The sequence below is a fragment of the Malaya genurostris genome, chromosome 3 (assembly GCF_030247185.1).
Source record: "Malaya genurostris strain Urasoe2022 chromosome 3, Malgen_1.1, whole genome shotgun sequence".
Taxonomy (NCBI): domain Eukaryota; kingdom Metazoa; phylum Arthropoda; class Insecta; order Diptera; family Culicidae; genus Malaya; species Malaya genurostris.
In genome coordinates this window covers 41,809,192-41,824,149 of record NC_080572.1, presented here as the reverse complement: position 1 = coordinate 41,824,149, position 14,958 = coordinate 41,809,192, and the positions used below count along the sequence as shown (strand labels likewise).

The window sequence follows — 14,958 nt, the reverse complement described above, 5'->3', positions numbered from 1 at the left end:
TCACTGTATCGTCATCCACGCCTAGATACATTTACAGTCGGCTCTATCACTAGTAGAACAAGCGTTGGGAAAAAAGCATGGTAGCATGGTTGCCAGCTCACTAACACCGGCGTGAATCGTCACTCCGCCTCGGAGTTGTGTTGGTATCGCTTGCATGCGCCGTTTCTCGGCCATGCTTTCTGTCGAAACGTTTGGTCCTTGGCTCCGCGCGCGTTCAGTAGTAGTGCAGCGTTGGTTCCGTTCAGGTCGTATTTTCGACGTCTGCTCCTGTGTCTGCGCCAAGGGAAACAAAACGTGCTAACGTGCCGAGATAGACAGTGAGAGTGAGCAAGGAGAAACTGCTAATATCGTACGTGCTGCGGGCAAATACCATCGAATTCGAATTGACGCGCGCTCGTGTGTGTATGACTTGGGTTTTTGTGGTGTGTAAGCGTCGCAACTGGAACTCCATGCCAGCCCCATCGATTCGCTAACTATTCTCCCCTGGAACGACAGTGGGTTGGCAAAGGGTAAACAGCCCGTACAAATCTACCGTTTTACGAGGTGAGCCACGGCTTTTAATTCATTCAAACCGGCGATCGCTCGCCTCGTGGTTCGTCTCACCTTGCCGGCCAGTGACCAATCGTGATCGGATCCAGTGAACCAATCAAGCAAATAAAACAAAATCTAGTGAAGTGTGCACATTTTTTTCTGTGATTACTGCTTTTACGTTCGAAGTGAAAGCGCGTGTTGGCGATTTTTGTTTTGTTTCGAGACGAAGCGTGTGTGTTTTTCGGTAAATTTGTCGCTTCGGCCATCGCATTGTTCCGTCGGGTTCCTAACGAACCGAATGGCGTCAGTTGGTAGTACGTTCTGAGAACTGGCTGCCGATTAATATTTTATTTGAGGCAAATAAAAACAAGCGAAGCGTTTAAAACGAGCTGGAGATTGAGAGAAGGGAAAAGCATTGGACGAAGCCAGTTACTATTCAGTGCCGTCGGGGGATCAGGTTTCGATCTTTTCATCGCCGATCCACTTGCCATTTAGAAAAACTGTCGTTCGAGTGCAATGTAGGTATTTTTGGGTGATGAAATTTCACTACAACAAATCAGTAGAACCTTACACACAAAAGCGAAAGCGCCGAATAAACAGACGTCACAACTCACATGGCTGCCGAAATTTAGCGAGATGTTTACCCTGTTTGTGATACGTATCGCCGGACCCGTCAGTCCAAATATCGTTCATAATGTTTATTCTGCAAGTCTGCTGTGTGCGGTTTTTGTTTGGCTCATCGCTTGAGTGACGAGCAAACTAATGTCGCCGCACCGTCGGCAGTCACTTGACCTAGGAAGACCAATCCCAATGGTTTACCGACGGCTTCAATATTTTTTTCTCTACTCTGTCGATATCCAAGATAACTGAGCTTCTAGTATACCAAATTCATCGTAAATGTATGCCAAATGCAATTGAGCCTATCGAGTTTTCTGGCTACCTAACGGCGAAACCATCCTGCGAAGATTTGCCGAAACAAAAGAAAAGTGATTAGATAAGCTCTCGCTGTCTCTCAACAATTTTTAAGTTTTCGTTCCCCGGTCCCACTACCCGTTTACCTTTGCACCGAAAACAGGGTTGTTATTTGAAGGTGTGGATACTTGAATCCCATTATGTGTAGTTTGTTGATTCGTGAAAACCCGTCGGGGGAAGGCCAAGTGCAGATGGAGCAACCCATCGGCCAGCGCGGTCGATTACTAATTTGTAATTTATTTATTATCGTTTCGCTCTTTTCTTTGCAGATTTCGGACGAAATTGATTCAACCGACGCCGATATGAAGCTGGATTAAACAAGTCTAACGGGAGTGATCGAATTGTGCTCAGCGAGAAGCGGATTAACAAGCGGAGAGTAAATTGAAAGAAAAAAAAACAAGAAAGGTTTTCGTTAACGACTACAGAAACGGGGAAGCAGAAAAAGAGTGAAAATAATTGGCTTTTCTCAAAGGTGAAGCGGTAGGAAAATCGTTGCTGGTCCATCGTTATTAGTGTTGCAATTTTTCACCATTACCCGACGGCAAAACTGGTACCGTCGGAAAACCAAGTGAAAAGCAGTGTTGTAAAAAAACGTGCGATTAATTATCAAACGTGTGGGAGTTTCGGGAAATTGCCAATTCTTTTCGATTTTAGTGGTGTTAATTGTGAAGCGTCGGTAGTTTGAAGTGCCTGCAACCAAGTGGTAACGAATTCGGTTGAAAAACGGGAGAAAATCAGATCAATAATCACACCATTAATACGATCAAATATGCAGTTCAGGTTGGAGCAATTTGTTCGCCAGAAATCGTTCCAGAGTTCGGTTGCCGTCGATTGCAGTCATCGTCAGGCCTGCCATCGCTAGCAGGGTTTGTTTTGTATTTGGTCTGTTATCAGTCGTACTAGGATTACCAGTGCGTGAGTGAGGGGTAATTGATTCACTGTGACAAGTAGTAACTAAACACCGATTGTTTCGAATCATCACTGCTTTCGTTATTGGAACGGCTAGTTTCCAACAGTGACACCATGTACCCGAATGCGGGAATCAATGCTGCGGCCGTCGCTAACCGACATCCGGTAAGTTCTTGTAGCAATTTGATATATTAGGTTATTTTTGTTCATTTTTTTCATGTTTTTTGTTCATTTTTGTGCGTATGACAGATTCTCGTTGTTTACTTTCTCTTTCAAATATGACGGAATATTTCTGTATTTGTCGAGAACTTCATCAATGCAGATTTATTGATGATAGTTTTAGTTATTATTCTCGGCAGATAGAGAGAAGGATTAATATAAGTACCGAAACCGTAAAATTTGTCGTTTGCATTTAGGTCGTAATGAAAATATTATACAGAAATACTTTTTCCAAATGATACAGAAAATACAGCCGTCGGGGAGTTGGTTTGGAATAAAATACAGTCAATTCAAATGATTTGTTTTATGTTATCGATTAACACAGTACATGACATCAGAAAATTACGTCAATTTCAGTACCTTTCATGTATGGGGGTTCCGTTTAAGCTAAACAGGTTACGCAGAAACTACGTAATAGTAACTAAGGTTGAATGCATTATACCTAATGTTGAGAAATAGAACTGTGCTCTCATTGTAAGGTGATTACGATTAAACCATAAATCGTTTGAGATTAATTATCAATACTTTTCTTAATCCGTTGAACCATTATTTAACATGTATTATTGGTTTTTCATGGCGTGTGCCTGAAAATATATATAATACTATTGAAAAAAAAAAAAAATTGGTTTTTCATGCGCTAAACTGTTTTTTTTGCTTTGATGGATTTGTTTTACGATTTCAATGTTTTAACGTGACGATAATTAGTACCTATGGAGCTTACATAAATGTACTGAAAAACGTAGGTAGCATAAAAATCAGTTTTTTCTCTTATTCTTTTGTCAGTTATTTGTTTATCTAATTTTGCTACCTAAATTTGTAATTTTTCGAACTGTCTAAAAATCTTCAAAAAGTTGTTAAAATAACACTCACTTGAAAAGAGGTTAATTTTGGAGAGAACAAACGTGTATTAGACAGTAGTTGAAAAATTAGCGTATTATTCCTGTGCCGAGAATTCGATTATCAGAGTTCCTAAATTGTCAATGATTGTTTTGATTCAATTATCATATTGTACACTATTTTCCGATGCTTTGCGGAACCGTGTATCAGTATATAAATTCCTAAAACTTTTCTCGAAGTTTGCATACATAAAACTCCGTGACGTGTTATGAGTCGTCATCCTTCCGTAAAGTAGGCGAATCAAATTCACCAAATGAAACATGTTCACTATCAAACCAACATCGATTGCACAATTAACCTGATAGGTGTAACTTAGAAACATTATAGAATTTCTATGTAAGTGGCAGTCATTAGTTATCCATAATTAGTTCTGGAAAAAGAATTGTAACGTTGATGATTGATCAGTTACAACAACTTTCTTTGAAACACCAACTACAAGATTTAGCTAGAATTAAATTTATTTAGCTAGATTAATTAAAAAAGCGTTTGGGTTTAAAAAAATTTGATTTATCCTATGAAAATTTGATATTCAAGCATCAAGCGGACGAGATGTGCCAAATTTTTATTTACGTTTCGTTTTCATCTCATCATTCATACTGAACTACTAGTGCTACGAAACAAATTCGCAAATTTCGCAACCCTCCGAATGTGTGATACTCCTATCTAGTAAATTGTAAAAATTTATCTAATCCAAGATTTCAGAACAGACATTGTCACAATTGTTCAATTCTTGATACTCAACGTAAAAAAAACTTGTGTAAATTCTCAGCGGCTTATGTTGAACTGCTAAGTAGCACTAGCAGTTCAAGTTGAACTGCTAACCCACTTGTGAGTCGAAGATGAACGTTAAAATGGTTAGTAGTAACCGAAGTTCTTGAAAGGCATTATATAAAGCCTTAAAGTGGCGTAGATTGAGCAAATGCGTAACAATGGGAATAATGAATCTTAAAAATCACAAAATACACGTTTCAGTCTTTTGTCTTATAAATAAGTGTCTGTTATTCCGGGTTAGTGATTTACTGCATAGTGCGCTGGCCTTACAAGCCACAAGATTCTTAGTGCCAATAGGGTCGTAGTACTAGTCATGCAATGATTCTGCGAAATAGTCAATTTCTACATGGGGAATGTAATGCCATGAAAGAATTTACTTGCAATCAATAAAAACAACGCTGCACTTCTTGTCGTTCAAAAGCATCCTTTAGATTTAACATTAATTGGTCAATCTCTCGCTGTGATTGTAAATTATTTACGTATCGCCTTCGTTCCATCAGTGCATTAGCAGCTCTTATTGGCATGTTGCTGTAACTTAGAACAAACCAAATTTGTCACCTCTGGAAAGAACCAAATTTGTCAATTCTGGTGTGTTTGATAAATTTTAAATTTTGACGTAAATGCGTCATACTTTACAATGGGACACCTTTTGAAAATTTACCATATGACAGAGTGATAGGTTTTTGATCGCGAATATTCCGTACTGTAATCAATGCGACAGCATAATTCTTCCTTCGTAACATGCGTTGTATCAGTTAGTTTATGTTTCGTCTTCGACTTATTAGTGCATAAGCAGATTCTGTTGCTCATGTCACTCTTCGGATCTTCGGAAATATGGAACAAATGTGAAAATCATTTTCAATAATTTTAGGAACCGCAATTGGATTTCTAGTTTTTTTTGCCTTTCTTATATAGAAAGGTTTATGCATTTGCTTGAAAAATCGGCCAAGTTCTATATACCATTCGACTCAGTTCATTTGTTTTCTCACTAGGTTTTCTCGGAGATGACTGAGCCGATTTTCACAAATTTAGGTAGAATGGAAGGTCTTGCGGTCGTATATAGAATTCCTAAATTTCATCCGGATCCAACTTCCGGTTCCGGAATTATAGGGTAAAGTGTGTTAAAATGGTATACCGTCACTTAAAGTTACAAAACCAAAAACGTAGAAAAAATCTAAGCAGGCCTCAAAACTACTCCAATCGGTAGCCATTATCAGTAGACGACCAAACAAACCGATTCCGGTTGTTCTTTCAAGGATCGAAGAAAATTACTTTACAGAATATGACAGTATTTTTTTTCTGTGTGTAATTTGAAATTTACACGACATGTAAATCAATAGTACTATGAAATAGGTATCAGTTGAATCAAAAATCTGATTTGAAACCATGATCGCTGAAATATCAAATTGAAATGCATTAATATTCCAATGAATAAGACTATATGTTTAAAAAATACGCTTAGTTTTGCTTCCTAAGCATATTGAAAAATGAAAAACTGTTAAGTAACTTTCCATTCAATTGCTCTGCTCCGAAGATGTGCATGAAAATTGATGTAAATTCACAAAAGTTTTTTATCTGAAAATTTTTGATATGAGAAAGACATCACTACACCACTAGGTGAATTAAAACAGCTTTTAATCCTAAAGTATTGTTTGTAAACGTGAAATTATGCAAATACTTGAAAAATACCCTTCATTCAACTAGTGTCAAGTGTTTGCGTCAGTTACCAGCGAGAAAACCGGACTTGTTTTTTTGTAAAGTTTTCATCGCCCAAGTGATAACTATGTTCATCAATATTCAGCTGTAATGTTTTCTATTCAGAAACGTTGTCACACCCACTAACAACAGATCAGTTGTGGAAGTTCAGGGGCGTCCATCGAAAAACAACATTCAGGTTGTCAACCTCAAATACCAATCAACGTATTCACCTAGTCAATTAACTAGTTAGCACTAGTATCGGAATTGTGGAGTTGATGGGAGTGTTTCAATTTTATTCGTATTCACGTTATCCGCAGTTATGTCTCTGGCATTGTCCACCCGACTTTTTGTTTTTCCCTATGGACGAACTTTGCGCTAAATCGTATTCAGAGTTGGCAGCACCCTCTCAGATTTTAATGAAACCTACTGAACATGAAGACTTTGTCACAAAAAACCACTTTGCATATTTTGATTTTCCAAAAATGATCTTTTATTATTTTTTTCAATTGTTTGGCTGTGACGATAGAAAATAAGAGCTTTCAACAGCAAAGGATTAAGTATTTTAGTGAAATATTGAGGTACTTCAGAGCTAGGTATAGTCTTTGATTTTCATGTACTGCAAGCAGTTAGATATACCTGGTTAAGAAAAAAGACAGAAGATAAGTCAGTCGGGCTAGTTGTTAACTTTTAATCTTTTTCGCATTTGTGTTTCTAGTAATGAATTTAAGTATGGTAGATGTTTGTAGATTTGAAAAAAATTGTATCCTATTGATTCGGTTCTTGTTAAAATAAATTGCGGGTCAAGTAGGTCATTACCATCAAGTAGTCTTCTAGCGCATCAAGAAACCTCATTTTCCATAAAACGAGAACCAAGCAAACCCGGAAACATTAAAAAAAACCAAACCCGTCTGCCCCTTTTCTTTGCTCAAACACATCCTTCAACGTTCGAAAACTCAATAAATAGCATTAACACAATTGCCATCCTGATTAAGCGCTCCGTTTTGTCTCCGGGTCGTCGGCGGTGGTCCCCTCCGATGTAGAATAATGATTCATGATGTTGAACGCTTCCCTCGGGTTTCGTTCCGGTCGGACTGCTGCTGCTACTGTCAGTGAATGACGAACGCCCGTCACCGCACGGAGGTTAGAAATTACTCTCCTTAAACGGGTTTATTTAGCACCGCCGCGCGGTGCACTTTACGGCGTTTACCCCCGAAAAAAAGTGGCACCCGAGAAGATGGCAGGAAGCTGATAATGGGCAATACGCACTTCACATTTCCGGTGCGCACCGGGGACTGACAGAGAACGTCGCAAGGAAATGATCTGAAGCGCTTTCCGCGGAGAATGTGTACGTGTGCAGAAGGCGCAGGAAATTGAAAGAAGCTCAACGGAAAAGAAATCATTTTGTCGTTTCACGTGTACTTGACTAGTGATGCCAGTTTCGTATGATTTCAAAGGGCCACGTTTCCCAAGAATGCAAACGAAGCTGACATCACTATGTGGCGAATTTTGATTGACTTAGAGGGACATATCCTTTGCTTTTCCCTTCAAAGTCCACAACCAGCTGTCGATTCAACGAGCAAAAAGGGAACTGAGGGACGCACATTGATGGCTGGGAAAATATTTGTCACTGCTCTTGGTTGCATCTACGTAGTTTCTCGGGTACGGTTTGAGTTCATCGTCGAGTAGCCACTTACTGGCGACGACGACGACGACGACGGAAAAGAAAAGTTCACTTGAAGGGAGCCGTTTCTCCGTGCGCGTTGGAAGACGCAAGACCATGGCTGAGTGCCGGAAGAATCTCAAGAACTCTGCCCTCAAGTGACTCTGAGGCTCTTCTCGCTCTTTTGTAGTCGTATCAGGGTAGATCAAAGCAGAAGTTGTACAAACGTGGGATGCTTGAGATTCTTGAAATGAGAACGTTTTTTTTTTGGCGAAAATAAAGGGCGGCTGTGGCTGTCAACGGTCGTGATTATTAGCCAGCAGAAGTGCTAAATGAATTCAATGGTATCAAAATGGCCAATAGATGCACCGAAAACAGTTAGCACATCACTGGTAATTTCTTACTTCCGGTAGAGCCGCCGGAGGTCTGCCTCACATCAACCGGGCAATACCAGAAATCAGAAATCGGATCAATAAAATCCCGCCAATCCTGGGGTGCGATATTATTGTTTTCGTTTTCTGATTTCCATCGCGCTCCGATGGCGATCAAAATTAAATGGAACGTGGTGGATTGTTGGTTACCGCTTCGTGTGCTTCAACTCTCCGCTGATGATGATTATGGTGATGGCAGCGAGGGTGATGAATGCTGCCATGAAGGAGATCGAAATCGAGTTCTATATACGATGTCTGGGCTCGTTAAATTGGAATAATTTAATTCGATAAAGCGGACAGCCGAATGAGGGGAGCGAAAAAAGTGTGGAAGGAGGTGATGATTGAAGAATGATGTTTTTTTTTTCATATCCATGGGTGCCAGTGATGGACTGTGCAGAATAACTGAGGCACCGGAGTGGCTGTTCGGTGATTTATTGGTGATGGAGGTATAAATGAAATTAAGATATCTCCGTTTGGGAAAAGTCAATCTCGAATGAGGTTCGTCAAATCAGCGGAAAACGATTTCAATTTGTGTCGGTAGGACCAAAGCGGTGATATATGATACTTTTTTTATTTCTTTGGAATGTGCTGCTTTCTTCACGTGATTTGTGGATTCAGTTTTGTTGCAATACATGAGAATTTACTGTCTAGAGATGTTTGTTAAGTATGTTGTAGTAAATATATATTTACAATGAAGAAAGCCTGCTCAATCTTGTTTGTAGGCTTTTGTTTGGCGATAGTTGCTTAGACTACTCAAGTATGTGTAACGTGGACGAGAAAAAAAAGGTCCAACTTTTATCAGTATCAGAAATACAACTCGGAAATCAACCCGATTGGACTGAACCTCCGCACATGTTCAACTTTATACGGTCGCTACCTAGTTCAATTTTCAGTCTGAGCCCAGCGATGTCTTTCCGCAAGAGAACGTTTTACACACAATCACCTATTTAATTTGTCTTTTGTTCATAAGTTGGAAAATGATATGATTGAGTTTTTATTTGCACAGATTGGAACTAAATTTGAAAATTCGGTACCGAACGAGCTAAAGCCGAAAGATGATAACAGAGAGTGGATTCAGCAAGATAATGCCAACTGTCAACCTCGGTTTGCCGTGGCGGCATAATTGATCTGGTAGCAAAATATTCATGTCATGACCCTGAATCGGACATGATATTTATTGACCATTGTTTGTATCGATTCCAACTAATCCGAAATACTCTGGAATCTGGACAAGTAACAAATCCGTAACTTTTCATCACAACAACGTTCGGCCACATGATGCAGTTCCCACAGGAAACCGTTTGTACAAGGCATATGTTCAATGCAAGGGTCGTTTTGTCATAACATTATTTAGGATTATATGAAATAGGTTTTATTAACATGTTTAGTTCCGTAAAATCTACTCCATTTCTCCACACCATAACCGATTGTTTCAAAGCATTTTTCGTACCGCAACATCAGAACTCCTTTACCTCTCTTCATAGAACCTCACCGCCTACAAGTTAAACCAAATTTCACAGGTGTTTCCAGAGTTATGCAATTGTTTTAATGCAAATTTTCAAAGTTATACGTTTTTTAAAGAAAATTTTCAAATTTATGCGGTTTTCTGTTCCGATTTTTTTTAAGTCAAATGTATTAGTAACAAAATTGATTCCAGATATTTTTGAAATGGAAGATATGTCGAGATGTGTTATTATCTTTACAAAAAAAAATTGTTTTCAAATAAATCGACAATAAGACAAACTTTGAGTATCATAATCCCCTAGTTTTTTTTTTAATTTTTGATCACGAGACATTATCTTGACATTAATCCGAAATTTCAAAGTTATGCGAATTTTCTTTGCGAACTTTTGAAGATATGCCGGTTTTTATGCGCTACGTAAATATTTTTAATTTTTTTTCAAGAGCCCGACAGTTTGAAAGCCATCATACCACCACTATGTAGATTGAACCAGGTTGTTTGCAACTTATTGGATGCCGCCAGTTAGTGGTTATAGTGGTGTTGGTTAATTGGCGTCCCGGGTTGGCGGTTCAATGCATAGGGCGCTGGTCTTACAAACCAGTTGTCGTATGTTCGAGCCCCGACCTGGAAGGATTCGTAAAGTCAGTAGAATCGTAGTACTAGCCATGCAATGAATCTGTACACTCTGAATCGGCTGCGAAGTCTGTTGAAACAGAAGGTCAAATTCCAGGAATGTAATACCAAGGCTTTGCTTTAATTAATTTCAACCGTTTTGTGCTTGATTTGTCCAAGTTACTGTATAATTGGTGTTAATACTTTGGTGTACAAATCGTACATAGTGTACATTGTCGGTACGCTATTTCAACGAGTTATTTAAAAAATATGGTTTATCACAATCCAGGTGAGCTGATTGAGAGACAAATTTTACGTATCAGAGGTTTGCTGGTTTATGTTTTACCTGTGGTAGATGCAGTTTTGCAAATTTCATTACATTTGGATACATAATTCGTACGAAGGAAATGTTACACATTGACACGTTGAAAATTATCCCAACTATAAAAAAATTCTCATGTGCAGAGGAGTTCCAAACTCTTAACCCTCCAACTGATGAGAAACACTCAATCCAATCCAATCTGCTGAGGGGAAATTTGCACCTTTCAACTTGTCGAAAATCAGAAAACGAAAACATGGCGGAGGTGCCGAAAGTCCGCAAACACGATTGTTTCGATTCGATTCCAATCCTATCGAACAGTATTCGATCACAACCGAATCGCTCGACAAATCCTCAAAAGTCTTCCATCGCACTCGGTTGTGGAAAATGTAAGCTTTTTGGTAGAAAACTCTCACGAAAGTAGTAATTCTTCTCCTGATACGTTCTAAATCCCAAACATGCAAGGTGAAACTTATCACTCAATCCTGCCTGGCAGATATCTTCTGCGCTTGCGGGAGGCTTGAAACAAGAATAAAAACAAAAACAAAAAAAAATTCTGTATGTGCCGTACCGAACCCACATTCAAAGACGATGTGTTTGTTTCTGCTGCGTTTGGATAACCTCTGCTCTACACTTTTCCCCGTTTTTCCGTTCGATGGCTGCCGATATCCGGCCACTTACCAACTGACTGCCTGACTGACGGGTACCGTGGAATGAGAGTAGTATTTGCAAGCTTGGTCGTAAAACTCGGCAGCAAAAGTTAAAATTTTATAAACAAACATTCCCACCCGAGAGATGGTTCCGGATGGGCGGTCGCTCGTTCGCTCGCTTCTTTTCTCGCTCGATGCTGTAACGTTCCGTTCCGCAGTGTGTTGCGGGCAAAGCAATAAAGAAAAGATTAGACGGCAGTCATGTTCTCTGCCGGGTGGTAAACCTTTTCTTCGAAAACCGCCGCCATTAGACAGCTTGGGTTTTCCACACCCGACCGGCTCCCGTCGTTGTTCCGCGACCGGCATTCCGAAGTTTGTTTATACACCCTCAATATTTACACACGCGTTTGTGTGCTAACCACTAGGAGGAGGTCGGGGGATTGGTGCTGAAATCTCAAATATGCATAATCTCCGCTCGAGTGAAGTTGGTCGGGTTCGGGGGAAACCGGGAAGCTTCGGCATCATTATCGTCCTCATCAGGGCGGAAAAGTTTTCAACCACTGAATTTATAAACAACGAGGTCGGTTGTGAGGTTGCCAGCAAGAATCTCGGTGACTTCCGTCAGCCAGGAAATTGTAGATTCTTTATCCGGTGGACCACCCGGATTACGGCGACGGCGACGGGGGCTTCCTATCGCATAATAAATGTTCATGTTTTTTTTTCGGGGTGGTGGAGACAAGCTGGCGAGTGGAGCAGTAATAATTTACACCGGAATCTCACCCCCTTTTTGGATGTTGTAACTGAAAACCTTCACCCTCATCGCTACATCCAGCTGTAGAAGCCACAAAAGAAGAAAATGTTGGAAAATTAATTCCGCCGGCACAGCAGTTTCATGGTTGTTTTTTTTTCGGCATACTTTCAAGTGGTCCCATGACGCCGTTTAACCACACGGGGTGGGCGGACGGCATGGGTAACGAGTCGGACAGCTGGAAGAAATAAAGGATAAATCAAGCTACTGCTGATGCTTGCCATGGGCACGGGTGTGGACGGAACCAAGGAACGTAAATTATAAAACCGCGCAACCCAACGTGTGGTTTCAATTTCTGCATCTCCGGGAGGGACGACTAGCAACGGAACGTGAACCTTTTACGCTATTGCCAAAGTTCGCCCTTCTGTCTTCTGTTGGTCGCTCTAAATCTAGGAACAGACGAGACATCAGATTTCAAGGCAGGTGTGCAGCAGGGGTAGGTGTGATGAAACTGCTACTACTCTGAGTAAAGGATTCTATCGTGAAGTGGCCCCGGTCGTCGGGGAAAGGAACGTGGAGCCAGTACCGAATGTCTGAGTGGTTTCTAGGTTTCCTAATGAAAAATGTGCTAAATGCTGTTCCCCTTCTGTTCCGCTTCTCACCGCCCACAACGATGGAATGTGAATCGCAGGGAGGGGGTGTCGGTTGGTAGGATTTGTGAAATTCTCCTTTGGCACCACTTTTCACTTCACACTTGAGTCATGAACGAACGCAGCAGTAGCTGCAGTCCTGTCTCGGGTCGGGTTGGCCACCAGAGGACTGAAGGGGTTCGAGTTCGGAGCAAGTTCGAACAAAGGAGCTATCATGAGCCGCGCTTGCCGTTTGCTAGCTAACGGTGGCAGAGGGTTAAAGGACGCAAATAAGCAGTGCCGAGGTGTTGAGCTGAAGTGGGTGCTTCGTTACAGGTTCGTATCTTCGAGCAGGCCGAAGTGGCCCTCTAACGAGTACGCTTGCCTGATATTTGTGATGTGGTGCGCTGTAGAGAAATGAGGGGAATACGGAATAGGCATCATCAACTGACAGACAGAAATAGGTATCTGTAATCAAGTTAATCGAATTTTCGCGTTTCTATCGGTTCTAGATTGAGAGAATATTTTTTCCCGACGCGAAATATTTTTATGACGCGCTTAGTTTTTGTATTATTTTTGAGTGGCGAAACTCATTGTCGAACATTGCAATTATCAAAGGCGATTTGTGGTTTCCTTGAGGAACACTCTCATTGACAAATATAACACCCTTACTAATTTGGAAAACACATTCTATTTATTGAAATGCAAAGTATAATAGACGTTTGTCTATAGTAGCATATTCATTCCACAATTTTATACATACACAGAAAGAAATAATGAAATTTACACGACATGTAAATCAATTGTAACATGGAATATACATGGGTTGAATCGAAATTTTGATTGAAAACCTTCATTGATGCAAAACTAAATTGAATTGCATTGAATTTTCAATGAATATAACTGTATCTTCCAATTAACGCTTATTTTGCGATTAAATTGCATTGAAACGTTCAGAATTGTAAAGTAATTTTATATTTAATTACCTGCTCCAAATATGTGCATGAAAATAGATGTAACGCGGCACCCACTTGGACAACCGCTTGCCCACAGACAAATGTTCTTGCAAAATAGTGTACACTCTTTAGTGTCAGTACAATCACGTTTAAACTCAGCACACTACCGACAAATGGTTGTTGTTGATGGAGCAAGATCCCCGTTAGCACTTATTAAATATATCGTTGAAAAAAAGTCATGACTTAGTTCGCACTGTTTTTTTTCATCAAAAAGCAATGATAAATCAACACACGAAATTTTGTAGAATCCATTTAACACATTAATAGTACTGTTGTTGTACCTTTGAATTCCACTATATCACGTCATTACACTCTCACAAAGTCACTATTTTTCCGAAAGTGTATCAAACGTTATAATACAGATACGTATTTCGGAATGCTATTTGCATCCTTCTTCAGTGTATCGGTTTTATAAGGAATAAACTTATAAAACCGATACACTGAAGAAGGATTCAAATAGCATTCCGAAATACGTATCTGTATTATAACGTTTGATACATTTTCGGAAAAATAGTGACTGTGAAAATAGTGACTTTGTGAGAGTGTAATGACGTGATATAGTGGAATTCAACGGTACAACAACAGTACTATTAGTGAGAACATTCTACTAACAGCTCAAACAGAAATTTAGTGGCATTTAACACAGAATGTCATAAAATTTGTAGAGGTATCTTTCGAAGGTTAGTACAATAATAATAATAATAATAATATGTTTTGCAGGATCTCAGTTTGTTCTCATATTTGCAAAACCTTCAGAATATACCTTGCGATAGTTGATGTCTAATCATTCGATCGACTCCAAATTTTAATGATTTTTTCAATATTTACTTCTCAATCATGTTCAATAGGTTTCAATTAGTCTCAAGATAGGTGGTTGTGTTCTCCACAAACTGTTTATTAAGTGCCAGATGAACATTTTGAAGGAGAAAATGTTTCTCTAGAAAAAGCTTTTTCTTATCCAAACTGACCTTTTCTTCAGTGTCTTTTTATTTTAAATTGAACTAAACTGAACATCAATATCATCCAAGCATCCAATGAAACCTAATTTGTGCAGAGATCTTACAAAATACTCGCCAGCTAAGCGTTATTTGCAAACAGTATCAATACTGGGCAAGAAAAATATTTAGTAAAAAACCTGTTTTAATCCACCTAGTGATATACTGATGCCTTTCAGTGAATCGAAATCGAATCGAAAGAGAAAGTAAACAAAGAGAATCTCTCATTGTTGCATACGTCGTTTTGAACATTTTATACTGATTTGTAAGTTATCGTTACTTGATTCTAACATATCTTTAATCACAGCTATGCTTTTAGCTACTAGTTGAAAAAAGGTTTATTATCCGTCGTGAAACCATTATAAATACGTTAACGTATATGTAAATCGTTACTGTAAATTGATGTGGCAATAATTTAGATATTATAAGATTATAACAT

The 14,958-nt window shown here is 39.4% G+C and overlaps 1 protein-coding gene across 5 annotated transcripts in view; it reads left to right on the top strand.

Annotated features, from left to right (window-relative positions):
- The first annotated feature begins 228 nt into the window (after positions 1-228).
- Positions 229-14,958, top strand: part of LOC131434435 (protein groucho-like) — an 81,839-nt gene continuing 67,109 nt past the window's right edge. For 4 of the 5 annotated variants that reach the window (XM_058601148.1, XM_058601146.1, XM_058601147.1 and 1 more), the window contains exons 1-2: positions 229-1,049; positions 1,773-2,577. In XM_058601148.1, coding sequence (XP_058457131.1) covers positions 2,527-2,577 — 51 coding nt within the window. In that variant the 5' untranslated portion in view covers positions 229-1,049; positions 1,773-2,526. The remainder of the gene's footprint in view (positions 1,050-1,772; positions 2,578-14,958) is intronic. The other variant, XM_058601145.1, reaches the window with a different exon arrangement.